Source organism: Melozone crissalis, unplaced genomic scaffold, assembly GCF_028551555.1.
Source record: "Melozone crissalis strain CALT ecotype California unplaced genomic scaffold, PUWL_Pcris_2 ptg000002l_1, whole genome shotgun sequence".
In the NCBI taxonomy this organism is placed as follows: domain Eukaryota; kingdom Metazoa; phylum Chordata; class Aves; order Passeriformes; family Passerellidae; genus Melozone; species Melozone crissalis.
Window position 1 is genome coordinate 23,820,889 of NW_026535780.1, and position 27,547 is coordinate 23,848,435.

The 27,547-nt window shown below is 40.0% G+C and overlaps 1 protein-coding gene across 1 annotated transcript; it reads left to right on the forward strand.

Moving 5' to 3' along the window:
• The first annotated feature begins 415 nt into the window (after positions 1–415).
• FZD6 (frizzled class receptor 6) lies at positions 416–27,523 on the forward strand. Its single transcript, XM_054295898.1, has 7 exons — positions 416–452; positions 930–1,310; positions 17,685–17,881; positions 20,697–21,714; positions 24,365–24,513; positions 25,743–26,171; positions 26,650–27,523. The coding sequence occupies exons 2-7, from the start codon at positions 1,131–1,133 to the stop codon at positions 26,804–26,806; spliced, it is 2,130 nt and encodes a 709-aa protein (XP_054151873.1). The 5' UTR covers positions 416–452; positions 930–1,130; the 3' UTR covers positions 26,807–27,523.
• The last annotated feature ends 24 nt before the right edge of the window (positions 27,524–27,547 follow it).

Here is a 27,547-nt window from a genome sequence, read left to right on the forward strand (position 1 = left end):
CACCCGACACTCTGTAAATTGCCTTGAGAATTTATACACTGCGTTACAGAGATTTTAGGAAAACCCCAGTGCCGAGTCAGTTTGAAGGGATTTTCACGCCGTTTCCGTCTGTGCTGCAGTGCCGGAGCCCTTCTCAGCCGGGGCTCCCCCGGCATGCGAGGCGCGCTGGGACAACACGGACGACTTCGGGGCCGTGGCAGCATGGCCGGGCCACTGCTCCTCGCTGCTCCCCGCTGCTCCCCACTGCTCCTCGCTGCTCCCCGCTGCTCCCCGCTGCTCCCCACTGTCCCTCACTGCTCCTCACTGCTCCTCACAGCCCCGGCCGGGGCCCCGCCCGCCGCCACGGGCCCGCAGCCCCGCTGGGGCGGGAAGGTGCAGCTGCCCCGCCCCGCCCGCCAGACGCCACATCCTGCAGGTGCCGCGGGGCGGCCATCGCGGAGGGGCCGCCACCGGTGAGTGCGGCGGGCAGCGGGTCAGGGCCCCGTCCCCTCTCGTCCCAGGGAGCAGCGACTCCACCTCGGAGCGTTGCCGCGGGGTGGCCGCCGGGGGCGGGTCCCGGTGAGGGGGCGGCGGGGGCGCGGCCCGGGCGTGGCGGGGATGCGGCGCCGGGGCCGCGCCCGGCGAGCCCCGGGTCCTGGGCCGACTGCCCTGCCGAGCCCGCGGGCGCCGTTTCCCAGGGCGGGGCTGGGAACGGGGCGTTGGGAGCGGCGGCGGCTCCGGGGCCCAGGCGGGAGCGGGGGACGAACGCGGCGAGCCGCGGCCCCGGCGCGGTGTGTGGGGTCGGGGAGGCGCCGCGGGGGCACCCGGCCCGGCCGGAGCCGCCCTCTCGCCTGCAGGCCGGCCGGGAGGCCGAGCTCGACCTTCGGACGGGTGGTCGCGGTCGGGTTGTTTCTGCTGTTCACTTCTCTGTCCCGTCTTTGCACGTACAGACTCGAAGAAGAAGGGATTGAGCAAAGTCGCGCTCAGCTAAAATGGGACAATAGCTAAAGCAGCTCTGAGGAGTCTGATTGTGTGCCTTGCTGCCCTGCGCCGGAGCTGGCAAAGGAAGATGCGTGTTTTTATCCTTGTGCAACGCCGGTCTGTGTAACTACTGAACAGAGCGATGTGCTGAAGTTGGAGATCCTGACAAAATGGGAGCACTTGTGTTCTCTGCGACCTGTAGCTTACTTCTAGCTGTGGTGCAAGGGCACAGCTTATTCACCTGTGAGCCAATTACTATTTCCAGATGTTCAGGAATGCCTTACAATATGACTTTTTTCCCAAACCTCATGGGACACTATGATCAGGACACGGCTGCTCGCAAAATGGACGTAAGTTTCTCACCCCCGTCTCCCCCCACCAAATTGTATGTAACAAATTTGTCATTAGGAAACCAATTGGGATACCTGTTGCACTGAATGACAAGACTGGTAATGTTTAGTAAGTAGATGTGTCTTCAAACAGAGTGTTCTAGAGCTCCTGGTAAAGTGCTATATAAGGGAGCTACCGACTTCCTCCCCCCACCCTGCCTTGGATCCTGTATTAGAGTGGAAGAGGAATGGGTGTAGCACAGCAATGTGGCTATTCAGAGCATTTTGGCAGAGCTGATCACATATAGCTCAGGCACTTTACTGTTAGACAGAACAATTGTTGAAATTCTCAGGAGAAATAGTTTATGATATCCTGGCCTGCCTGAACTCAGTGCAAAAATCATATTTAGAAGATGCTCTTTGCTCCTCTGTCACCTTACATCTACTAAGGAGGATCACCTGAAGTTATTCTTGGCCCTATTCTCCATTGTGGCTTTTGCATTCTGATGTCTTCTGACTGGATGCTGAAACTTCTGACTGAAAGAGCAACTTTACTCTTTTAAACTGAAAATAAACACTTTTCTTACCTGAACTGACTGTAAGTGTGGCTCCCCTGAGAATATGTCACGTTGTGGAAAGGCTTTGCCCATAGCAATACCTGTGAAGGGTGAGAGCCTCTCTGGGTGAGAGGCTTGTAAAACAAGTTTTAAACCTGTTTTAATAATGGCTTTTCAGTGGTAAGAGAGGGGGAAAATCTTAACACAGGTCTTGAAAAGCTCAATGTCTTGTGCTATGCAAAGGGTTGCAACAGAAATGAGGTGAATATTAAGTTTTTGTCTTTAAAAAAATTATATGTGGTGTTGAAGGTACTGCTACTAAAATCTTATTTGCATACTGTTTACTGAGCTTGGAGGAGGAGCTTGATTCAGTTGCTGAAACATGTTTTTAGTGTTGCTTGGGATGATCACAATTCCCTGCCAGCCTGGGATAGCACAGGCTTTGGTCTCACATTGGTTTTGTCAACCCAGTGTAGATGTGTGGGAAATTCTGGTATCAAATGTTAAGCCATTTGTATGCAGGCAACTGAATTTGCTGCAGATCTGTGAGAAATTGAGGGCTTTTTAGTTGGAAGGCAGGCTGTAGGCTTCAGCTGTGAGCTGTGCAGTGCTTCTCTAGCCATCACTTCTCAGGAATGCTTCCTGCAGTGTCTGCCACTTTTATCTCCTCAGGTACGCTGCTGCTTCTGACTCGGTGTGTGTTAACTGCAGCCATTGAGCCAGCACTTGGCTCAATGCATTTGTGCCTTCCAGTCATGCTGCTGCTGGGGCAGTGAGGCCACAGAGCCATTTTTATTAGGTTGCCATGGCTGACTTTTTAGGTTTATTAGGTTGCCATGGCTGACTTTTCTCTGCTATCAGTAACTTCTGCCTAGTGCATGTGTGGAGGGAGTTCCTCCTGGAAAGTATTCATGGCTTGCCTTGCATATAGCTACCAACTTCCTTCTTGTGTAGCTATTTCATTAAAAATTGTGTGCTAGTGAGAAGTTTTCTTGTTTTCTCTCTTTTTCCATCCTGTCACCCTTATAACCTGACTGCTAGTGTTGGATTACTACTCAGCCAACTGGCTGGGTGGCTGCAGGGAACAGCAGTGTCTGTTAGGGTTTAATTTGCCTACCCTCTTTGATTTGCTTCCTAGTCTCCTGTCATTCCCACTGCCTGGCCTCTAATTTGATATTTGTGACTACTGTGGTGCTGTGCAGACATTTCTGAGCTGCCTCTTGTGTGGTGGGCTGCCTGCCTTTGTTGTGGTCCAGCAGTGATGATGGATTACTTGGTCAAAGAGAATTTTTAAGGCAGCTGCTTTACAGGTGAAAGGGTCTTTGCTCCATTCTGTATGAAGGTCATGTTGAATCCACTGCTAGTGGTTAGATTTGGCATTAATATGGTAAAACTTACTGTGGTTCATTGCTGGGCCTTCTTTCTGAGAGGGACCAGTGTGTACCAGTGTCCCATATTTTGATGTCATTCTTCGTATCATTCAGTAGTGGTGCCAGTTTGTCCATAGTTGATTGCAACTGAGAACCTTCTCAGGATTGTGAAAGGATTCTACTTTTCAGGGGATTTTCAGTGTTGCAGCAGGGGAGGAGGAGTCACTCACTTCTGGAATAGTGTTTAATTTCAGTTCGCAGCCATAACAAGGCAGTGTGTTAGGAGGTGGAGACTTCTGTTGTTTTAAGAGCTTAATTTTTTTTCCAATTTTCAGTCCAAACTTCATTCATACCAAAGAAAGAATTTTAATGGCATGTTTTCACTCTATAGAAGTGCTTTCCTTTGATCCTCAGCAGGAATGCTTAAAGGCTTTCTTTTTTAATTCTGTCTTGCTCTTCCCCCTCCCTTCCTCCTGCCTGTTCTCAACATTGGGCATGAGATTTACATATTTGCATGTAAGGTCTCACAGGGTTTTGAGGTTGAGGCCTGCAGTATTTTGCTCCCTGTATCATAACTGACTTTTAGTAGGATCATGCAATCCTAAGGAATAATGTAGGGCCTTCTTCCAGAAATCAAAAATATTTTGTGCAGAGAGCCCTAGTGATAGTGCAGGTTTACGTTTCTACCCCCTCTAAGAATCTTTGGGGAGTGTTTGCTCCCCAAAAGGATGATGATTTGTCAAGGGGGCAAGTCTCACCACAAGGTGAAGTTCACTCTCCAGAACAGTGGTAACTCACTATGCCCTGCTCTGAAGGCTCTACAGGTGTGTTCTGCTGCATGGGAGTGTTGTATAACAAGAAGAGCTGTGCTGGGGATGTGTTAGATTGGTATTTCTGGATGGTGTCTTCACAGTACTCCTCCAGAAGAGGATGATGTGGAGCTACTGTCTCAGTAGTGGCTGTCTCCAAGGAAAGCAGCTGATAGATGGTTTTACAATTCTGCCTCGTGTATCAGCTGTTCATAATGATGTGCTATAAACCAGAACACTGCAACACTAGAGCAGGAAGATGACTAACTCAGTCCTAGGGCCTCTGGTGTGGATGTTCTGGCTAGTGAGGATAGTCCATCTGGGATCTTGTTTTCTGCAGTAAAAAATATGTAATTTCCAGTTGCTCCCTCCATTCACATGTTTATTTATTTAGTTTAATTTTGAGCTTTCAACTTGACAGACCGAGTTTTGGCTTCTTGAGTTTTACTTTATATTTGGATTCGTTTTGTGTACACAACAGATGGTGGCTTTAGGAAAGTAAAACCACATGGTTTGTGGTGTGAAGTTTTGTGTGTGTTTGCTAAACAGCTGCATGACTGTGGAATCTGATTATTTGCAGATGCCTACCATCTCTGTATCTCAAAGCAGTTTATCAGTAACTGTTCTTGTTACTACTGGTTCAGACTGGGAGATGGAAGATGTAGGGTTTGTCTGATGAGGAAAATAAGTGGACATAACAGAAGAACTGGTTCATCACAGCTGTACTTAAATAGGTGTAACTCCCCCTCGTGGTCGTCCACAAAAACAAGTCACTTCGAATTCCAAAGTAATTCCTACTTTAACTATCCTGGAATAGGTTGTCAACTGAAGGCATTATTCCATCAAGGCAGAGAGTTCCTGTGTTGTAACTTACATTCATATCTCTTAATCTGTTCTGCTGCAGTTCTGGAATGTGTCCACAGGAGACAAGCCCTTAAGACTTCCTGATGTGGGCAAGATCCAGGCCTGTAGAAGTACAAAGGGAAAAGGCTTGCCAGTGAGCTTTTAGAGCAGACTGTAAAAAACATTGGAAAATGTTGCACAGAGAACAATGAAGTACCTCAGAGAGACTGAAAAAATGATTCAGTAGTGAGTTTTCCATTCACTTCTGAGTTCATGGCCATGTGCCAGCATATGTGTGTGCATGTCTGTGGAGGGTTAAATGCAGCTGGCTGCAGCAGTGGCAGAAATTGTGTGAGGACTGGGGTCAGTTGAAACAAAGCCATTTAGAGGGGGTTAAAAAGTACCTTCCAAAGTTTAATACTGAAGTTGCATGAGTTAAAATTTGTAATGTAATGGCTTCATTTGCTTCCACTAAATCCAAATTTACAGTTAATTCAATATAACAATACTTATAAAAACCTGCAAACCTGGTGTCTGCAAGCTTAAATTGATACGTGTGTCTGTGTACTCACAGGAAGGAAAAAGCTGTCTACCACTGTAGGTTGGGAGTTTAGGGCAAATAAGTGGTGTTTTATGAAAAGGTTATTACTGGGATAGCCTGCAAAGTATCACAGGTGTGAATTTACTTAATCTCTAGAGACAGCCATCTTTGCTTCTCACTTGTACTCCACATGAGCAGTGCTTGGTGTAATACATGAAATACTAATACTTGAAACTTGAAGCTTAAATCTCAGCATCTTTTAGGAAAACAATAGTATTCTTGATCTGTTTGGAGTTATGTTTTGTCCCTGGTGTTGCCTCAGACCCTAAAGTGTGCAGAGGTGTGGACATTGACCCAATGGAACAAGCACAAAGGAGTCTTTAATTCATATTTTGGTTGTAACATTTTTGTTGTTCCTTTACCATGGTACTAAAGAGCAGGGGATGCCTTTGTAAAAAGTGGTAAATTTAGAACATCATGTGTTACTGTTTACAAACTTTTCTAGCTTCTCAGAGTGTAGTGCATGTCACAAAAGATTGTGGTGATGAAGCAGCTGAATTGATGCTTGTTAAATGGAAGTTGGCAGATGCCGAAGTATTTTTTATACATACTTCATATGGATCAAAGGAAATACAAGACAGTGCAACTGACTTCTCTGTTGGTTATGTCTCAAGAAATATGGAATAGTGGACATGAGCAATTCTTTTGAACATCATCTTGGAAGTTGCAGAAAAGCATTGACTGGGTTTGAAAACATGTGAATTATCTGTGTAATTTTGTAAAAGAACATAAAAATTGGGGATGTATGTTCATTTTTTGTACTCTCTTGCTCTCAGGTATTCCAAAGAAACATACATCATGTTTGGTTCTTAGAGTGGTGCTTATAGCAACATTCATAAACCATTTTTGCTGATTCCAATGGTACAGTAAATTACAGCCACTAAAAAAGTGTTTGTTACCTCAGTAGTGCTGAGGCCCTTCAAGTGTGATTGGCTTGTGCAGATTGACTGAAAGCAGGCAAATCTGTGTAATCCCATTATCCTGGCTCTGAGCATATCAGTCATCTGCAAAATCTGATGCTGCTTTCTCTGAGCAGCAGGACTTGCCCACTTGATAATGTGAATAGCACTGCCTTGCTCTTTGTTCTGCAAGGATGCTGTTTAGAATGCATGGGGGTCCAAATACTGCTTGCTTGGCAAAGAGATGGTGGCTGGGGTTCTTGGAGATGGTGTTGACAGTGTGATTCCAAGAGCCTCCTCTCTATCCATCTTCAGAGGTTGTGCCTCCTCTGGCAAGCAATTTGGTGTTACAGGAGTGGATCAGCAGGTGAAGTTGTCAGCACACTTCTTACCTGACTGCTGCCTGAGACAGAGGAGTTCTACTCTGGGTTAGATTTTGGCCAGTCTCGCTGTGCATGGGGTCTGAAGCTGGCCTTTGGAAGGCTGTCTTGCAGATTTTTGTCAGCTTCTGAGAAATACCATGGTATCTTGTTGTTTGTCTCCTGCAGATGTCTGTCCATTCTGCTGTGCCCTGGTTAATGTTCAAGTGCAGCTGCAAGCCGTAGGTGGTTTCTTAGTCCAGCCTTGTCTCCAATTCCCTCTTCTCCACGCTCAAATCTGCAATTACTGGGTAAATGAAGGCAGTGATGGACTTAGTCCTGTGGCTGTAGCCTACTCCTAGAGGACCTGTGCATGAACAGAACAGCTTCCCTGAAACTTTTTATATAGAGAATGAAAGCAGGAACAGAGCTATTGAGTTTGTAACTACTTTGCCTTCACTGATGGAAGGCAGTTGGGGCCTGGGAGCTGAGCTGTCTGCTGAGAACACATCATCCTTGGTTTTGGGGAGAGTCAGCAGTGGGTACAAAGCTGTGAGACACAGATGCAATTTCCAAATTGTCTTAGTGTTTTTGTGGAAGTGGCTGCTGCCCAGTGGAACCTTGTGAACTTCACCTGGTCATTAGTAAAACCTAGCATTAGATTAGGTAGGATAGGTGTGCTGAGGGTGATGTGGTGACCATGATTTTGAAGGTCATCTTCACATATCTTTCCTTAATAGTAGGCAAGTAGGACAAAATTGTATATTGTTGTGTGCTGGTGGTCCACACTGTCTGCCCTCTGCTGTCTGTGAGCTGTCAAACTGTGTGGGATCAACAACTGGGTCACAACTCACACCCAGTGCATTGGCCCACAGCAGCTCTGCAAACAGCAGCTGGGCAGTCTTGAAGGATTTGGTGAAGCAAGGTACATTGTGGGGCACCTTTGCAAGGCTCCTCATGTTTGTCATCTACAAATCTAGCCTCAGAATGGCAGAGGATCCTGATGTCTTTCTGAAGTGAGCTTTGTGGTGTTTGGGTGTGAGATGCTCTTTGCCCACAGTGCTGCATGGGTCAGGAGGCTGGATGGAGCTCAGGCCCTTGTTGTGTGCTGGTGGAGGTGGAATGCAGTCTTAGTTTTCCATTTGCAGGATGGATGTTCAGGGTGACAGCTTGGCTACAAAGTGTTACCTATGCCTTCACTTATAAAGACCATAAAAAGCAAATGGTCCAGAAAAAAACCACATTAGATGGGGAATGTGGTCACATGTCCATGGTTTCTTTTCTAGTTTGACAGTGCAGTGATTAAAGCAGACAATTTCTAAAACTACTGTTGTGTCATCTCTTTAGTTCTTTATGTATTCCACAGGGAGGGGGTGGGAGTAACTGCACCACAAAATTTGCTGCCTTTTTCTCTCTCTCAGTGCTGACTGTTTATTCACCAGCCCTTAGGGGCAAACATAGTTCCTTTGTCACAAGGTTGCCTTTTTGGGTCCTCTCTGTGTATTTGTGTGCATCTGTGATTGCTGTAGCACGTTGGTAATTTGCCTGCCAGAGTAAAAGATGCATATGTCTGCCCTCTTCTTCTGAGCTGTGTAGTGTAGTGTAGACTTGCTAGATTTCTGCATAGCTATTGGGAGAGGTGGGCAGGGGTGTGTAAGAGCTGTGTGAGTAGCTACAGTATATGGGGGGAGAGAGGCCTGGATGATCAGTCTTTGAAGGACATAAGGATGTCCTCTTACTGAAGATGCCTCTCCTCTAGACAAGAGCTTCCTGGGAAGAAAAATAAAATCCACCTTTCCTGTACTTAAACTTCTGGTAGATCAAGTTGTTTCAAAGAGTAACCACATCCTTCCAAGTTTGGCTCATGCTGTATTGCCCAGAGGGCCTGCATAACCAGATTTCTTTAGACTCAGTAGCTACTGCCACAAAGCACTTAGTGGCCAAACTCTCCACACAGTTTTCCTGCATACAAAATTAGAAGCATTACTTTTCTGGAGAGGGACTGTACCCATCCAGCCTAATGGTGACCTAGCAATACCTGTTTGCTAGTATGCCACGTCCCTGCTGCATACTGTTTCACCTGAGCTGATGCTCTTGCAAGGAAGGTACAAGGTGCACCATTCTAAGAATCCAGTTGGGTGGAGGATCTTGCTGGGGATTATACACAGAGCTGCAAACAGAACATTAAGTGTCGAACGTTAACGTGGCCCACAAATCATAACGTAACTAGGGAGAAAGAAAAGGTGGCCTTAAGCTTTTAGAACAGGAGAAATAAGGAGGATAATGAGGGAAATGTCACCAAGATGAGCACTGTGGGCTAACAATGAGGAAACTGTGTCTAATGAAGGCATTCAAAACTGGGAGTGTCTCAAAGTGTGACCAACTGGAAGCAGTGAAAGCAGCAGACAGAGGTAATGATTGCAGATGCTGAGGTAGGTGACTGCAGCTTCATGGGCTTCAGCTTGGTCAAATGACTTGTGCATGCCTGACTGATATCTCCTACATCATAACAAAGTTGTTTTTTTAAAGACTACTAAAGTTTTCATTTAAGACTTAAAAATGCAGTAGGCAAGAAAGAAATGGTGCAGGTTTACTACTCTGGTAACTTGGGTGGTGCTGTTGTGCTGAAGTGTGTCTCCACACTCACAGAGAGAAGGGGAAGCATAAATCTGGATGACTTTTGGAACCAGAGCAGTAATAACTTCTGCCAGAATTTCTTAGGAATGGGAGGCTTTTTTAATGTTGGGACTGTCTATCAACATTTTTACAGGCAATCCTTTACATTGAATGCTGCACAAAAGTTTAGCAATAAATCCACATACTCTTGTAACACATGGCAAATACAAGGAGAATTTAAGATTTGAGATTCTTATGCTACTGCAGTCCAGATGTAATGAAGCTTTGTCTAGACTTCATATGTCTGAGGGCCTGCAGTATACCTTCCTTCAGTTAACTTACAGTTTTCTGTCTTTTATGCTGTCCAGTTTACACAAAACCTAAATCAGATACAATGTATAACTGAAAAAATAGTTTGTAAAAATAGTTCAGTTCTGTAACACTTGGGAAAAAGCTCTCATGTTTGTTAAAGACTGTAAATTGCAGAGGCTGGAATATCTGTAATTTAGGTCAAGCTATAATTTAGGTTAGAACAAAAAATGCAGTGGATTTTGGTCATAAGCTATTTTGAAAAGTATTTGAAATGCTTGTACTTAAGTTTGTTTCAGATAGTGAGATGTAAAATTCCTGTCTATGTTGTTTATAACCTTTGCTATACTTAAAAAATATAGGTATATATGTATTTTTATTTTGCATGTGAAAATACTTAAAGAGAAAATATGGAATTAAGTTGTTTTACTGCAGAAAGAAAATCTGTTGCTAGATCCCTGTGTGGGCCATTCTCTTGAGTTGGACTTGGTCCTAGTGGGTCCCTTCCAACTCAGAATATCTTGCAGCTCTGTATACCTAGTACAAAACCATTCAGAGTGTATAAAAGTAAAAAAGCAGAATATCTTGCAGCTCTGTATGGTTAGTACAAAACCATTCAGAGTGTATAAAAGTAAAAAAGCAGAATAGCCTGCTTTAGCCTTCTGTGTCTGTGCCCATTATAGTGCCAATGGCAACCTTAGTACCAAGGTGTGGTATTGGAGTAGTTTTATGGAGTTTCTTACCTTTTTTTGAAAGTGCATGAGTGCCTTGCTGTCCTATCAACCTTTGAAAACATTCCCCCATGTGCTTTATCCTTGCCCTGGTAGGATTTTTGATTTCTATTCCCATAACCTTTCAATAGCTAATATGAAAGTTCAGACTAGAATGTATATGCAGACACATGTGTGTGTGTGTGTGTGTGTGTGTATATATATATATATAATTTGACAGTCTAAGTGCATGTCTTGCCTTTGCTGTTTGATTGAAGGACAAAAATAAGCTTATATCTTTGCAAACATCTTTCTCAGAATGGCATCATTTGTCCCACTGCTTGTTTGCCCGTTTCTTTCTCTGCACCACCTCTAGCCTCTACCAGCTCTTTGAACTTCAGATTTCCTGGAGAAGGAAACACAAACTATTGTCTTTTAAACTAACAGGGCAACTTACTTTGTACTCTGACAAAATACTTCATTCTTATCTATGTAAATGTTAAGTTGATTACATTTTAAAAATGTTTGAAAAGCTTTTAGATTAAACACAACTTTGTGTACTTTTAGTTTATTGTGGAAGCTGCAGAAGTAATGCTGCTTTTTTAAAGCAGCTTATTAAAGTAGAAGTCAAATTCATGTATGTTTGATGGTTTTCTCTTTACCTCTGTCAAATCAAGATGCACTTAATAATAATGCATATTAAACTTAAAAGTATTCAGATTTATAATATACATCTTATATGCATTTATAGCTAAAATATAAATGGTGAATGACTTTTAGTCCTGAAAATCTTTTGTTGATTTACCCATTTAATTTTAACTGAATTGAGAAAATAGAGATTACAGCTGATGCTTGCTGCTGGCAGCAGTAGTTGATTATTACTCAGAGCTCAGGTAGAGACATGGTGTATATGGGCTCTCAAATGAGCTCATACCATGTTCCTTGCTGGTTTAAAGGGTGGTTGACATTGCACTAATGTTTCTGTGCCTTCCCATGTTCCTGTTTTGCAGTTCTGTTAAGTAGCAGCTTTTAGCAGGCATGTAGCAACAAGGCACTGGCACTTAAACTGCCTCAGCTTCCTGCAAAATCCTTACATACCAACTTAAGTGTATTTAACTTGCCTTTGATCTAAATTCCTCAATGTAACTTCCAATGGCAAAAACTTAGTCTTTTCTCAACCTTGCTTTTAATCTATTGGACTTGTACATTTCATCCTTCATTTAGTTTCATGTGTTGGGACATTTATTTATCATGACTTAGTTAATTGTGCATGAACTAGAAGTCGGAGGTTCTTGGCAGCTGATTCACTATGGTCATCACAAATTGCCACCCTTGCCAGCCTGTCTAGGAATTGCATGAAGGCATTAATCCCTCTGGGTGTGATGCTAATCTTGTTTGCATCCAGTTGAGAATAACTCCATTGTAACAATAGTGTAGGATTAAATCAGCCGTGCCATATTTGCTCCACTGTTTTTAATGGAAACAGATTATCATTGTAAAAGTGGCTAAAGATACTGTGAAGATTGTTAGTGTAGCTCTGGGAGTAGAAAGAGTAATTACTGTCTCCTCTTCTGAGATAGTTTATATGCACTGTGATTGACAGTGGCTGTATTTCCCATCACATCTGAAAACTTACATGTTTATAAATATATTTGGTTTAGAGTTTGAGACTATACTTCAATTCTGTAGTGACTGAATTCTGTATGGTACTGTAAATTATTAACAATTAATTTTTAATTATTAATCATGAAAGTGCCCTGCAAGAAGCAAGGGAGTTGGTGATCCTTCTGGGCCCCTTCCAATCTGAGATGTTCTATGATTCTAATTATTCATTATTTAGGTGGGTAATTCCCTGTAAAGCAGATACATAGTTACATGAGTAGCAATGTGTATCTTTAGTATAGTTAGGAATCTGAGGTACACAGTGCAGTACAATTGTAGAAGTACAGATTTAAGCCTGCCTTTGCTTTGGTGACTGAAATACAGAGTTCTGTAAGCAACAAGGTTGTGGTGTTGTTCCTTTAATCAAAACATACGTATCAAAGAGGTGACATGGCTTAACACCACAGTTAGTGTCTGTCATTGTTTAATTCAGTGAACCTCAATGTTAACTAGATTAAAGAAGTTAAATGCTTTCACATGGTGGGTAGAGCCCAGTGGTTGGGAGAGCAGGTTCTTACTGTCTTAGGTATCTGACTCCAGTGGCTGAACAAAGGCTCAAGTCCTCTGTGTGTCTCAGCAATTCAAGGTATTTCCTGTCTTTTACATTGAAGGTTTGCCATGGATGATTGTAACAAAGACCTTGATATTTCAGTCCACAGTTTTCTATATTATGAAAGTGTCTTTGTGACACTAATCAGCAGAGTACAGGAGAGTATTTTCACTTACTTGTTTTGGTATATGCTGGTAGTTATCATGCATCAGAACCCCAGAGACTGATCATCTCTGGTAATGCTTCTCTTTAGGACCAGACTGAGGTGAGGTACAACAGAGCCTTTGAAATGTTTGCATGGAATAATGAACTTGTTTCTCCTGTGTCTTGCATTTGTAAGCCTGCTAAGCACAAAACAGAGAAGCATGGTGAGCACAGGATCCATATATAGTTCTAGGTTGCAATTTACTTGTTGGCAAAGCTCATTTAAGGACATGTTTGCACTTAGACATTTTTTCTGTGCTTTGAACCATTTGTCTTCACTTGTCTCTGTGGTGTTACTGTTTGCAGAACCACACCATAACTGGATTTCTGAGGTAGCTTGTCTTTGCTGCTGGAGATAATATAACATAGACACACCTTGTAAGGACCCTAGGACTTCATAAGATGTTCATGTTTGTTAGTGGAAAGTTTGCATCCCACAGTCCTTGGTTCTTCACTGATAGTGCTTGAGGCATGCCCCTCTTGCTGTTACAGGCTACATCATCTTTGACTTTACAGCTGCTATTAGATTGTTGGTTTGGGTTTTGTTGTTGTTGTTTTTTTAAAAGATTGTTACTGTATTCTAGTTTGTCTTACATTTACTGAGTTTTTTCCCATTGTCAAGAAGATGGGAATTTATATTTTAGAACATACACTGACTGTGTGAGGCTCCCTTTCTGTTTTTTCAAGAGTGTAGTTTCACTCTATTTTTAGCATTCTCATCACCCAGTGTGCAGATTTTCATCTCTTCTTCATATGACAGGGCAGTGGTTGCTAATGCTTAAAATGCCAAGTGCCTTGGTTTCCTGGAAGAGCGAATTTTGTTTGTTTGTGCCACATGCAGACCTTGAACTTCCTGAAGAGGGGAGGATTATGGTATAAGATTGTGAGTTTAATCCCAGACTTTCATGTTTAGGACGCCAGCATGTGCATGCATGCAATTTACCCAGCTGACCACGTGGGTAAAATGTGGTTTGTGGTTGGGACATCCACAGTTCAGATAAAGTGTCCTTGAAGGAGCTGAATTTTACTGTCAGTGAGCTTGTGATCTTGGCTTTACTTTGTGCTTCCAGACTGTGAAGCTGGAGGAGCAAATACTTTGGTTTTGGTAAGATTTGCTTTTATGGTCCATCAGGAAACGCAGACATACTATTTTCTATGAGCAGACTTTTCCATTTTGGCTAGCTGGAAGTGAAGCCCACACTTAAAGATACTTCATTTTAGCAGAGTTCCAGGCACAATTCACTAACACTTCTGATGTTCTTAAATGGTAAAAGTAGGCAGTTGTTGAAAATATATCTGTATTTTTCAAATCCCATTTGTGTGTGCTTAAGGCAAAGTTTTACGTTTTATAGAGGGTTTTTTTTTAGTTGAGAAAACTCATTGACTGTAAAATCTATTAGTTTTTTGAGGGACTCCATGATTCTGTTGAAAGGGATAATTAGATTATATATACTTCAGTTTCCAAAAACATGGTCACAGCCTATATTATTTTAAGAAACTGTGCTGGTAACCCATTGTAGACTTTTTTTTCTAATGCCTGCCTAAAGAACAAGAAGAAAAGTAGGTATAAATAAATAGATAAATGGTTTTTTCCCAATAAGAGGTATTAAATTCTGAGCTGATACTTTCATGCTATACCAAATAAATCACTGGAGTGGTTCTCCTTAGTTGCTTGCACTGAAACCTCTGATAAGAAACTAATTCATAAATGGATCTAGAAGAGGGATAGGTACTGAATTTGCTGAGAAAACAAAATGGGATGAAAGAATTGCAGAGAGATCATGTTCTAGAAGCAACTGGACAATAAAATGACAGGTGTGATTTAGGGTAGGGAAATGCAGAATAAGTTTGGGGGAAAATAACCCCCAGAGTAATAAATATGGGGGAAGAGTAACAGCCACTGTCTGTACTAGTGGGTGGGCACAGTATTTTACCAGTTACTGTCGCTCAGAAAGTCTTTGTTGTCACTGGACATGTGATGTCAGTCTTCAAATTTAGTCAAGGCAAATAGAAGACAAATTATACTATGAAAAGGAGCAGAAATCAAAATTTAAAGCTTTACTATACTAATATACAAATATATTATAAAAATTATAGCAGGAAGACAAAATGGAAAGGAAAAAGTATAGTGCAATCTGTTACCTGTTTGTCAAAACACACATTAGGCTGCAAAACCAGGAGTTGCAATAAACGGATAAAATGCAGTATTTTCTTACCAATGTCTGTTTAAATTATGCAGGACAACTTATTGCTGTAGTATTTTACAAAGGGTTCAAACATAAATGATTGAAAAAGGGAGAAGATGCATTTTAGGAAGAAAGGTTTGTCACTCTTCTCAACACAGTGGCTGTGTTGCAATGTGCAGCATATTTCCTAAACCCTTGCTAGTAGGAAACTGGAAGAGATGTCAGCTTGTCTTATTACAGCCCCCTTGCTACCAGCCAGGGGAAAATGAGGTGTCCAGGAGGTCAGCTTGTGTTTTCAGAACATCAAACTTCTCGCTCTTGTGCTCATGTTTTCAAGTTCAGAAGGTAAATGCTTTTAGCAAGCTGAAAGAAATAAAAGAAATATTGTAAGGACAGTTACTCTTGGCAGCCAAGTCCTTGGAATACTGCTCTGATTACATTATAGGCTAAACATGGCATTCTTCCTAAAAATTTTTAAATTTATCTGTTAGGGTGGTTTTTGATTTAAATAAAATATACTCTTTAAATGAGTGTTTAGACAATGACAACATGCTTTAGTAAAACTCTTTATGCAAATGCAAACATTTTATTCTTGCTTGTCTTGTCATTCATTATCTGCCTCTAATATACAATATCATTATACATGTTGTGATTTTTAGCTTTTAGGTAGCTTCATATGACAGAAACTCTGTTAGAGTGGTAGAGGTTGGTTTTATGTCCTGACTTTCTTCTCTGGATGTTTTCTTCATGCTCATTTTCTGTATCAAAGGAGCAGGCTTGAAATATGTTAGCCTATTATCTGTATTGGAAAATGCCATTTAGAAACTGTCAAGTTGCTTATAAAAATAGTTGGTGAAATATCACTGTAGGTAAACTCAGTTTCATTGATATAAATACTGATATTTTAAAAAATCTTTACTTTTCTAGATAAGATTGATGAAAAAGTTTTTGGCTGGTAGTCCAAAATTTAGAAATCTAGAAAATGAATTTTACTTCTTATTGAATGAGATGAAGTGTGAGTGACAAAAAGGAAGAATTCAGAACAATCAAGACAAATTCTGCAAGACAATGTCAAAAATAAACTCAATTTCTGTAACAATTGAATATGACTACCCAGGCTATGTTGTTTATCCTAAGTTCCGGGAAGAACAGAGCAAATACAAATTAAGAATTGAGAAGAAAAGAAGCATCATAATTATGCAAAGGGAATTTAATTCATTTAAGGTAAACTCCTGAGTACTTTTTTCATCTGAAGCGATGCAGACTTTAGGAAATAATCCAATTTATGGAACTGGAGCACAATATACCAGAACTGCACTTCTGTCCTTGTCATGAAATACTCAAATCTTGGGTTCCAGCAAAGGCAGCTCAAGAGGAGATATTCAGAGAGGGGGTCAAACTAATGTGTGCCTGTTGTAATGGCTTGTGCAGATGCAGCACACAGCTGGAGTGCTCTGAAGGGTACTGCCAGCATTTTTTGGTTTGTCATGAAGCACTTGTGTGTTATTCTTGCTCTGCCTTATCTTCTTCCTTCCTCCCCATACATTCCTGTATTTATTACCAAGGCCCTTTAAGGACTTGTAGGTGTTCCATTTTGTAAGGGAATTTTATTTAGCAATGTCTTTTCTTTTAAACTGCATGCTCAGTAGCAAGACTTGCTTCTTGAGTAAGGAGAGATAGATAGATAGATAGATAGATAGATAGATAGATAGATAGATAGATAGATATGTGATGCTTAAAAGCTAGAAAAAATAAGGATACTGTTCTGGAATCAATCTAATCTTTCCTTTTATAGCCATTGGTTGAATATTTGAAAGACATAAATATTGATGGCAAATAATTAAGTAAAATTCTTACTAAACAAAAATCTTACTAAAAGCTTGGCCTACTTTGAAAATTGCATGCACTGTCCCTGTTTAACATCAGACATAACATTTGCACATACAGTAGTATTTTGGGCAAAATAATTTGCCCTAACAATAAAGCTGAGAAACTGTAGAACAGAAGGCTGGGGTTTTTTTACTTGAAAGCCTGTCTGACTGTGAATAAGCAATTGAATGCATTGAGCAGAAAAAGTTAAACTTGATTCTATGAATTCTTTAGTAAGAACAGTCATCAGTTACTCACTGCCTGGTACTTGGTAATCCAGGCAAAGAAATTCTCAGTCATGTTGAGAGAGATTTTAAATGAGACATTTAAAAATGAGAAATAATGTTTAGACCTCATTAACAAAAAAAAAAAAAGCCCTAAATTTAATTAGCCTGAGAGATGAGTATATCACACCACTTAGGACTGAAAATGTAATCTAACAGGAACTACAGGAACAGACACACCTTGGAAAGCCTCAGGGCATTTGTTTAGAAGCTGACTGGTGTACAAAGAAACTCAATATTTTACTTTATTTATAAGTATCTTGGGCATTCATAATACCTTTCAGATTTCTAAAGTTGTCACATAGGAAAAATGAAGTTTGGATAGCCAAATCCAAAGATTCTTGTGCAAGATCCTGGGACAAGGGCTGGGCTGGAAGTGCCAACAGAGCCTCTTGCCACTCAAGGCAGTGGGTTTTGCTTTTTCAGAACTGCTGAACAAACACTATTTTCTAGTAATTTTTCAAAACCTACATAGGATTAAATGTAAGCCCTAGTGATGAAAGTTAGTTTTGATGCTTTGAATTATCTTTTTAAAATTGCTAACCAAAGCCTTTTTCTTCCCTGTAGCCTTTCCTTATTCTTATGAATCTTCACTGTTCACCAGACGTCCACACATTTCTGTGCAGAGCCTTTGTCCCAGCCTGCCTAGATCAGATTCACGTGATTCACCCCTGCCGAAGCCTCTGTGAGAAAGTGTATTCTGACTGTAAGCAGTTGATGGACACTTTTGGAATTGCATGGCCTGAAGAGCTGGAATGTAGCAGGTATTTTTCATATTGACAGGTGGTGGGAGTGGTATTTTCATGTTTCACACAGACTGAGTTGAAAATCTGAGGCAGACTGTTAAATATCACCTCGCAGTAATTTCCTTAGTATGCTGACCCTGCAGTGCTTGTGCACGGGTCCATTTCTTTATTAAAACTTTTTTGTTATTCAGATTATCACCTGCATTTTCTGCCTGTGACAGTTTTTGCAACAAAGCTCTGTGGCAGTTCTTTTCAATAATCACATCCTGGCAAGAGGTAGCTTTTTCACTGTATATTTCTGAAAGTTTAAAATATTAAATGTTACAGCAGAGATTTTGCTTTGGTTGATCATGCTTACTTTATTAGGGGTTTTAGAAGTAACTGCTCATAAGATAATGGAATGTAGAATATTCTGTATTTCAACAGACCCAGAACACTGCATGGTAGGAACCTTCCGTTGCTCCCAACTGTTTAAATATGCCAGCCTAGTCTTGTGTTGCTTTACCTGTACTGCCTGCCAAAACTCCCTTTTTTGAAGTGTCACCTTTTCCTCAAAGGTGTTCACATGATAGAGGACAATTAATACTTCATTTGGGGAAAAGGTGTCTATATATTTTAAATGGCAACCACTGGAAACACTCCAATGCAGTCTTTTTGAGATTATGACCTCCAACTGTGGATATTTATAAATTATTAAGGCCAGATTTTTTTGTTTGTTAGCACACATCCAGTCAAGAGGTGCAGGAAAGGAGCAGGGACTGGAAACTCAATTTTTAGCAGTTGCTAATCTGTGGTGGGGCTGAGGGAGAGCTGGGACAGTTGTCCTGTGGATGACTTCTGGTAGAAATCAGTACTGGAGTCAATATGACAAGTAACATTAATGCCATTTCCCATAGTTCTGCAGAAAAATAGAAGTTGTGGAGTTTCAAGACAAGAAGGCATTAACTTCTCCCATATTTGTGGGGTTCTATGTGACAATAGTGCCCCTCAGCCAGCAGATATCTTCAAGGATTGTTTTCAAAAAGTATGACAATTACAAGTGAATCCAATTATTCAATGTATCTTTAAAATGACATTTTAAATAAAATTATGTTTTTTGCAGGATTCAATGCAACTTCAAATTATTTTAATACTGTTATCATTTACTGAAAATGAACCTTTCCTGTTCATATGTGAAGTGATACCTCCCTGGTAGCCAATACTGAAAAGTCCATGTTCTGAGAAGTCCAGGATGTTGTTAGAGCAGCAGAGATCCTGCTTCTGCAGCCCATGGAAGAGGAGCTGGTGTGAACATGTAACTGGAATACTGGAGTCCACACTTCTGTATTCTTACAGATGAACATGGAGCTGATTAGGACAATGAGTGAATCAAGTTCACTCTTTTTCCACATGCACTGCTCCAGCCTGTGGTTAATGAGAGAATCTGCCATAGAATCAATTTTCTTAACAATGAGTCTGGATTTAGTTGGACAGCATGATAGGCAGTAAAACACAGAACTTGAAGGAGTTTTTAGCTGGAGCTGAGCTTGGATACTGAATTGAGAGGCCCTTGTAATAGTGTTTGACAAAGAATGTCAATGTAACAGAATTTCAATTTAAAAGCTAGAATGCAAAACTTGTTCCTTTGAACGTACACTTAAACTTGGAATGCATGTGACCATCAGTCCCATTTTGAGTAAATGCTTACCTGCTTGAGCTATATAATCTTATTTGAAGATACATCCAGCACTACTAATATGGTGGTATTATAAAAAGATCACATCCTGTGTCCAGTTAAACCCTGGAGCAGTTTTTAAATTAACAGCACAGTGCTAGAAAATTGTGACAATACTAATAATTTTGTCAGTGCTTGCATTTTCTACTCAGGTTTTTTTTTTCAGTTAGGTTGTTTGTTGTTGGTAATGAAATAGCAGTACAACACAAAAAATTCTAATAATCATGTACTAGTCATCAAATATGATGTCTGTCTTCTTCCTTAATTGAAAGCTTGAATTTTCACAAGACTTTTTGCTGTCACAAAGTTATCAAAATTTTTTTTAAAATATATACTGTAAATATTTTATGTACATATGTAAAATTTTACATAATAATAATTTTAAAGTGTAGAATGATTGCAATTTGAATAGTGTTTAATAAATTATAAAGCAACAGCTAGAGAGCAACAGTTAAATGCAATTGAAATCTTCTGAAATTAAGATAGTTGAAGTTTGGATTTTATAATGTCATCTGATTTTTTTTCACATCATTTCACATTTGCATCATCTATAAAATTTAATAGTGCTTAGGATCAGATTTTTCTCATATTTATAAGAAGTGATTCTGATGCCTTATCAAGGCTGACCTAGAACAGAGGCTAGACAGAGTTAAAGAATAAAGCAGGTATTTATTAGAAGGCCTCAAGATCCACCTTGGGCAGCACAAGAGCCCAGCCAGGGCTACACCCAAGATGAACCCAAAATGGTCACAAAATGCACAACTGTTCACGAGGTTTCTCACTTTTATAAGTTCTGGTCCATTAGTATATTGGAGTTAACTGTCCGATTTTAGATTTAGGTCATGAAGTCTCATCCTTCTTGTTTTTCTCTCTTCAGTCCACGTTGTTTATGCTCTTGGGCCTGAAATTTGGGTAGTTGTCTTTGGTTCCAAGCTAGGAAGGGAATTGTTTTTGTTTAGCTGCTCTGTGAAGAGAGCTTACCATCTCATAATATGAAGCTCAGAACTACACACTAAAGCAGTACAGAGTCTGAAAAATATAAAAGCTAAAACCTAAGGCATCAATTCTAGTTGAGAATGAGGGCTATTGAGATATTTCCTCTTCTGTTTACTTATTCAGGTTAATCAATTGTGATGAGGCTGCTCCTGCCACTGCTGCTGTAACCACAAATGTACATGGAACTCAGAAGACCCCAAGCCAGATCCGAAGGGATTATGGATTCTGGTGTCCCCGACACCTACACACTACCAATGGACAAGGCTACAAGTTTCTAGGAATTGATCAGTGTGCACCCCCATGTCCCAATATGTACTTCAAGAATTATGAATTGGATGTGGCAAAAAGTTTTATTGGAATAGTTTCAATCTTTTGTCTTTGTGCTACACTGTTCACGTTCCTAACTTTTCTGATTGATGTTAAACGGTTTAGATACCCAGAGAGACCAATCATCTATTATTCTGTCTGTTACAGCATAGTCTCTCTAATGTACTTTATTGGATTTTTACTTGGGAACAGAACTGCCTGTAATGAGGCAGATGAGAAGTTAGAAATTGGTGAAACGGTTGTTCTTGGCTCCCAAAACAAAGCCTGTACCGTCCTTTTCATGGTTCTGTACTTTTTCACCATGGCAGGAACTATATGGTGGGTGATTCTGACCATCACTTGGTTCCTTGCGGCGGGAAGAAAATGGAGCTGTGAAGCTATTGCACAGAAGGCCATGTGGTTCCATGCAGTTGCCTGGGGAATACCTGGTTTTCTAACCATTATGCTCCTTGCAATGAACAAAGTGGAAGGGGACAATATCAGTGGAGTTTGTTTTGTGGGTCTCTACGACCTGGACGCCTCGCTGTACTTCGTGCTTTTGCCGCTGTGCCTCTGTGTGTTTTTCGGTCTCTCTCTCCTTCTAGCCGGCATCATCTCTCTGAACCACGTGCGGCAGGTCATTCAGCACGACGGCAGGAACCAGGAGAAGCTCAAGAAGTTCATGATCCGCATTGGGGTTTTCAGCGGGCTGTACTTGGTGCCTCTTGTAGCCCTTCTTGGATGTTACGTTTATGAGCTGGTGAATCGGAAAATCTGGGAAACCACTTGGGTGTTTGACCACTGTGACCAGTACCATATTCCTTGTCCTTATCAGGCAAGTACCATTTTCCTCATCACTCTCTACAACTCCCTGAAGGGTGGCTGTGGTGAGTTGGGGGTCGGTCTCTTTCTCCGGGCAACAACAGACAGAACAAGAGGACACAGTCTCAAGCTGCGTCAAGGGAGATGCAAGTTAGAATTAAAAAGGAAGTTTTTTACAGAAAGAGTGGTCAGATACTGGAGTCATCTACCCAGTGAGGTGGTGGAGTCATCATCCCTCGAGGAGTTCAAAAAAAGACTGGATGTGGCACTTGCTGCCATGATCTAGTTGAATAGGTAGAATATGGGTTGGACTTGATGATCTTATAGGTCTCTTCCAGCCTTGAATTTCTGTGATTCTGTGATTCCTTTATAAAGGAATTAGCAAAAACCCTTATGCATATCTGCCATGCAGTGAGTAATCAGTTCAAAAACATGGAGTGATTAGTTCCTCTTTAAGTCAAAAAAACAATGAAATATTATTTTTGCTTTGAAAATTTTAATCTAATTGGTAGCATTCAGCAATTAAATTCAACTTGCAGCTCTAACGGAATATATAGCTTTTTATGTTCTTTGAACTTCGTGTTAGAAATTGTGATGGAGGAGGGTTGTTCTTCACAATATTTGTTTCTGAAAGCATTTGCTTAGTACTTCATTGCCAAGCTCAGTATCAAAGTACATAAGTTGAATTTTCATCAATTTTAGTTGAAGCTGAAATAAGGATTCTTAAAAATTTAGACTAAATTGGATTTTAAATGCTGCTTATAACCACAGATTTAGAATCACTTTTTTTTTCTTTAAAGTATAGAAGTGTAAACCATGTGGAATTGTAGAACAAATTTCCCATATGTTTTTTCCGCAATAGCTGTAGTTTGCAGGCTGATTTTCAGAAATGCAAAGAATTCTTTATTAAAAAAAAAAAAAAAAAGGCAAATAAAGAAAAAAGCTTCAACTAAAATTGTGGAGGTGGTTGTGTTTAATATTTGCCTCTTAAAATCCAACTTCTTTGGAAAGACTTTTAAATTAAATCTGCCCATGTTCAGTAGATTAAATCTGCTGAAGTTGCAGGGAGTTTTGTATACTGACAAGTATTATTTCTTTCCATTTAAGAACAAATACATAAGAAGACAGCATCACTAAAAATGCAAGTGTCTTGTGTCATCTTTCATTGCATTACACTTCCTATCTGTTTTTTTTGCTGGAATAAACTATCATTAAAAACGAGGAATAGAAATAGAGGCATTATGGAATGATCAGGATTGACCTTTTTCATTCTTAAACACCATTTAGTATCCTCTGGATTGAAGTCAGTGTAGGCTGAGAGTAGCACAGCTCACAGACTACTTGGTTATTTTGGCTTCCAATGCTGTTTCTTAACAAGTGTATTTTGACTTCAGTGGGTTTTATTCTGAGCTCTGTATAAACCTAAATGCTCCAGAATATACAAGTTTGAAAACAAGACTTTTATGCTTTAAAAATAATCAATAAATTTGTTTTGTGGTGCTTAAATAGGACAGCTTGGCATAATAACACAGAGCATGTATTTTTAGCCTTTAATTAACCCATTGGAAGGAAGAAATATAAACATTAAATATTGCAAAAAGATCTACTTTGTGGGATCTGTCCCTATGATAGACAGTGTGTGCTAATTGTGGAATAGCTCAAAGTGGTGTGCTTGGCCTTGGCTTATCTGAGCTGGCTTGTAGACTTTTGTTACATTTGCCAGATGAAAACCAAATAAAAACTGAAGTAGCTTATGTTACCTGGCTAACAAACATAGTGGCTTTCATAGATGGGTCTAGCAGATAAGACAAGTGGCATAAATTAAACTTGCAGCATGACAGCTGAAGATAATGATCTCTCACTGGCTTAAATGTCTCAGCTCCTATGATACAGCTCTGCAAATAGGTGGATTAATTTTGCAATAAACAACTACTGTGTAGTTCCCTGCAGCTCCTTGAAGATGCTGTCTAATCAGATTAACTCCCAACTAATCCTTCCAGTACCTGAAGGGAGCCTACAAGAAAGAGGAAGAGAGACTTTTTGCAAGGGCATGTAGTGACAGGACACGGGGGAACAGCTTTGAACTGAAAAGAGAGTAAGTTTAGATTAGGAAGATATTAGGAAGAAATCCTTTACTTTGAAGGTGGAGAGGCACTGAAACAGGTTTGCCAGAGAAGTTATGGATGCCTCATCCCTGAAGCGTTCAAGGCCAGGCTGGAATGGGGCTTTGATCAGCCTGGTCCAGTGGGAGTGTTCCTGCCTGTGGCAGCTGGGGTGGAAGTTGATGATCTTTGAGGTCCCTTCCAACCCAAACCATTCTGTGATCCACTTATTGTTTCTTTTAAGTTGAAGGGATAAATCTTTCACGCTTGCCTCTGGAGAATATTTTTACTAATACTATTACTCCCCAAATTACCTTTCCTTTCAATTTAAAAGAAAAACAATTCCTTCTGGCAGATCTCTTCTGTGTGTATATTCAGCTGAACACATCTGACTTGTCTGTACATGTCTGATGTTTGTCCACAGTACAAGCCTCAACAAAGAGCAACAGTCATAAGGAGAAAGTCTCTCGTTTAAGAAATGTATTTGTTTTCTTCATTTAAAAAAATAAATCAATGAGTATATTTTCTTCTTTGCATTTATTAAATTTTTTTATCTTCTAGGCAAAGGCACTAGCAAGACCAGAAATATTTTTGTTTCTGATGAAATATTTGCTGACATTAATTGTTGGCATATCTCCAGTGTTCTGGGTGGGAAGTAAAAAGACCTGCTCCGAATGGGCCAATTTCTTCAACAGAAACCGCAAAAGAGAGTAAGATTTTTTTTTTCTCTGTTTTTTAAAGCGTATACTTAAATTTGCCTTTCAGACATGTATTTTTATATATAGCTCAGATAATCAAAATGTTGTCCTCAGACTATAAATGCTGCTTTGGGCATCAGCAGAATTCCACTGGAATCTGGGGAAGTTTTAAATACCCAGTGACCCTTTAACAACAGTCTCAAGAAGACAGAAAATATTTTCCTCTGCTGATTTCTCTTTTGTAGAGCAGAAGGTGTGTTGGCTAATACAGATCTGGTTCACAGTCAAGGGAGGAAAGATAATTTCAGCCATCAGTTTAGTTCTTTTCATGTGTTGTGACCACTTCATTTGACACAGTACTTAGTACTACGTTTACTGTCATGCAGTAATAATATTCTCTGTTCTCCTCTGCCAGGCTTGTCTTCTTTTGAAATTAATATTCATTGAACCCTCCTTACTACCACTTTTATTGCATTAATCTAGTGTTCCTTTTTTTTTTTTTAATTAAACAGAAGAATTCCGTTTCATTACCTAATTTAACCAAATTTATATCTGTGGATTTAAATAGCTTATAAATTTTGTCTCCATTTCTTATAGTTGTTGCTTTTTTCAATTCTTTTTTATGTCTTAATTATTTCTTTTCAGATTATCTGTTACTTTTAAATGATAGTGTGGCTTTAGATAATTTTGTTTATTTGGTTTTCCCAAGGCAGTAGTCTCTAAGCTCTTTTTATTTTACATCTCCATTGCTCAATGGTGAATCTATAGCTTCCTTTCCCTCTCCCCTCTTTTTCCATTTCCTGTATAATTTTTGCTTGTGTTTCAGATGTTAATTGCTTTTAGCTACAAGAATTTAAAAATAATGAAGTTATTTTTACAATGCTAATATTTTTTCATTTGGAGGAGGTTGACTCTATACAAAGTTGGTAATGCAACTGCTTATGAGCTAATTCTTCTTTTCTCTCTAGTAGATCATTAATTCACTGTAGACATTGGACCTATTTGCAGAAGTAAGAAATATAGAAATGTGCTTTATTTATTTGTTCCACAGACAGTTACTTTGGAGCCATTATGATTTTTCCTCCTCTTTTCACATACAATTTGTTTCCCTTTGTTCATTAACACCCAGCTCAGATTGCATCACTGGTTTCTATTCTTTCAAGGTTTTGTGTGCTACTCTTTATTATATTATAGCTAACATTATCCTCTTTGTTCAGTGATGTGTTTGTACTCTCTTCCAGTCCAATCAGCGAGAGTCGAAGGGTGCTGCAAGAATCATGTGAATTTTTCTTGCGGCACAATTCCAAAGTTAAACATAAAAAGAAGCACTACAAGTCAACTTCACACAGACTGAAAGTCATTTCAAAGTCAATGGGGACCAGTACAGGTGGCACAACAAATCATGGAACTTCTGCAGTAGCAATCACTAATCATGATTACTTGAGCCAAGAAACTGTGGCAGAAATTAAAAGCTCTCCAGAGACATCTGAGAAGGAGATGGAGGCAGATGGAGCATCTGCCAGAAGAGTGGAGGAAGGTGAAACCAGCGGAGATCAGATGTTCCCCAGCGCTAAACTGACCGTGGATCAGCTGGAAAGGAGGAACAAAGCAGACAGTACCTGCCACATGGGCACTTTGGCTGAGAGTGTTAAGAGAGTAGGTGAAGGAAGGTAAGGCTCCTGAACTCAGTATTGTCTTTGTTTCTACATATTACCACTGTTTCTGTAAGTGTTCTGTTTCTTCTCTCTGAAGAATCAGGGGACTCTCAGGATGCACCTGACCTTCAGTAGCTGTCAAGAGAACTTGCAGACTGTGGCCATGTGTGTTTAGCCTCTGGGCTGTTTTGTATTTTTGTAGGGTTCTTCTTTTTCTTTTAAGCATTGTGTGCTGGAGCTTCAGCTTGTAGGATATTCTTGCCTTGCTGAACAGTGACCCTCAAGAAACCTGTGTCTGCACTGCAATCACTTTGAGAGGTGATGAGTCTGAAAAAGAACAGTGATGACTGTAGGCTTGGAAAAGTGTACAGAACTGTACTGCATTCTTACAGCTGAATATATATTATGATTTCACTACTCAATTTTTTTTCTAGTGTAATGGAAATTAAACTGTGCTTAAAATTTACTGTCTCTTATTTTTCTTTACTTACAGAATAACTCCTAAAAATGATTTTAGTGAATCTCCTTCACTGCAAAGGAGCTGTTCCCAAATACCTGATGTCCCACAGTCACCTTCCATATCACTACTCGTCTACTCAGCTTCAGACACCAGAAGAGAGTTGGATTCAGGAAACAGTTCCAATCCTTGAAAGATTGAAAATATGTATCAACATTTTTATTGCATAAGACTGAAAATTTATATGAACATTTGCATTGTATAAAACTGACATGAGTTCTTTGTTACACTGGAAATAATGGATATTCTGTGCCTTATTAAAAAACACATATATCCTGCTTTGCACTTAAAAATCTATGTTTTGTTGTGGGGACAGCTAGCAATAATGTACTGTATTTAATCCTGTCCAGGACTAATGGAAATTGAAGTTCTGTAGGACATGGCAATAATGTAAGAAAAAGATGAGAGACAAATATTATTCCCTATATAAAGAACACTTCGTAATGAATTGCATTAAAATAATGCTTCAAAAGCACTGTTACTTCTCAAGGTATAAAATTCCATCAGCCTCTTCAATATTTTTCAAAGCTTGTTAATTTTTTCTTTTTTTTACTGTTCTTAAACAACAGTATCACTTAAGTAAGTGATGCACAAATTTCTAAACACTCTAAATTGTACATCATGCTGTATCAATTATAGCACTGGTTTATGGTAGCTTGTACACTGAATATGAAAGGGAATCTGAAATTATAGCAGTTTATTTTGTACATAAAAATTAATTTTGTAAATAAGTGACTGCATAAGGTCAATCTTTAGAACTACTGTTTTGTATGTATTGTACAAACTTGGGAAAGTTCCTGTGCCCTCCTTAGGGTGTTGCTGAAGCCAGCATTCCCCTGGTGGTCAGCCAACATGAGAGCAGCTCAACAGCTCT

What these genes read in the sequence shown, in the direction of transcription:
- FZD6 (XM_054295898.1), top strand. Translation starts at nt 1,131, where the DNA reads ATGGGAGCACTTGTGTTCTCTGCGACCTGTAGCTTACTTCTAGCTGTG. An exon ending in GAAGAGCTGGAATGTAGCAG is followed by an intron (nt 17,882 to 20,696) that starts GTATTTTTCATA and finishes TTACTTATTCAG; the next exon opens with GTTAATCAATTGTGATGAGG. An exon ending in AACAGAAACCGCAAAAGAGA is followed by an intron (nt 24,514 to 25,742) that starts GTAAGATTTTTT and finishes ACTCTCTTCCAG; the next exon opens with TCCAATCAGCGAGAGTCGAA.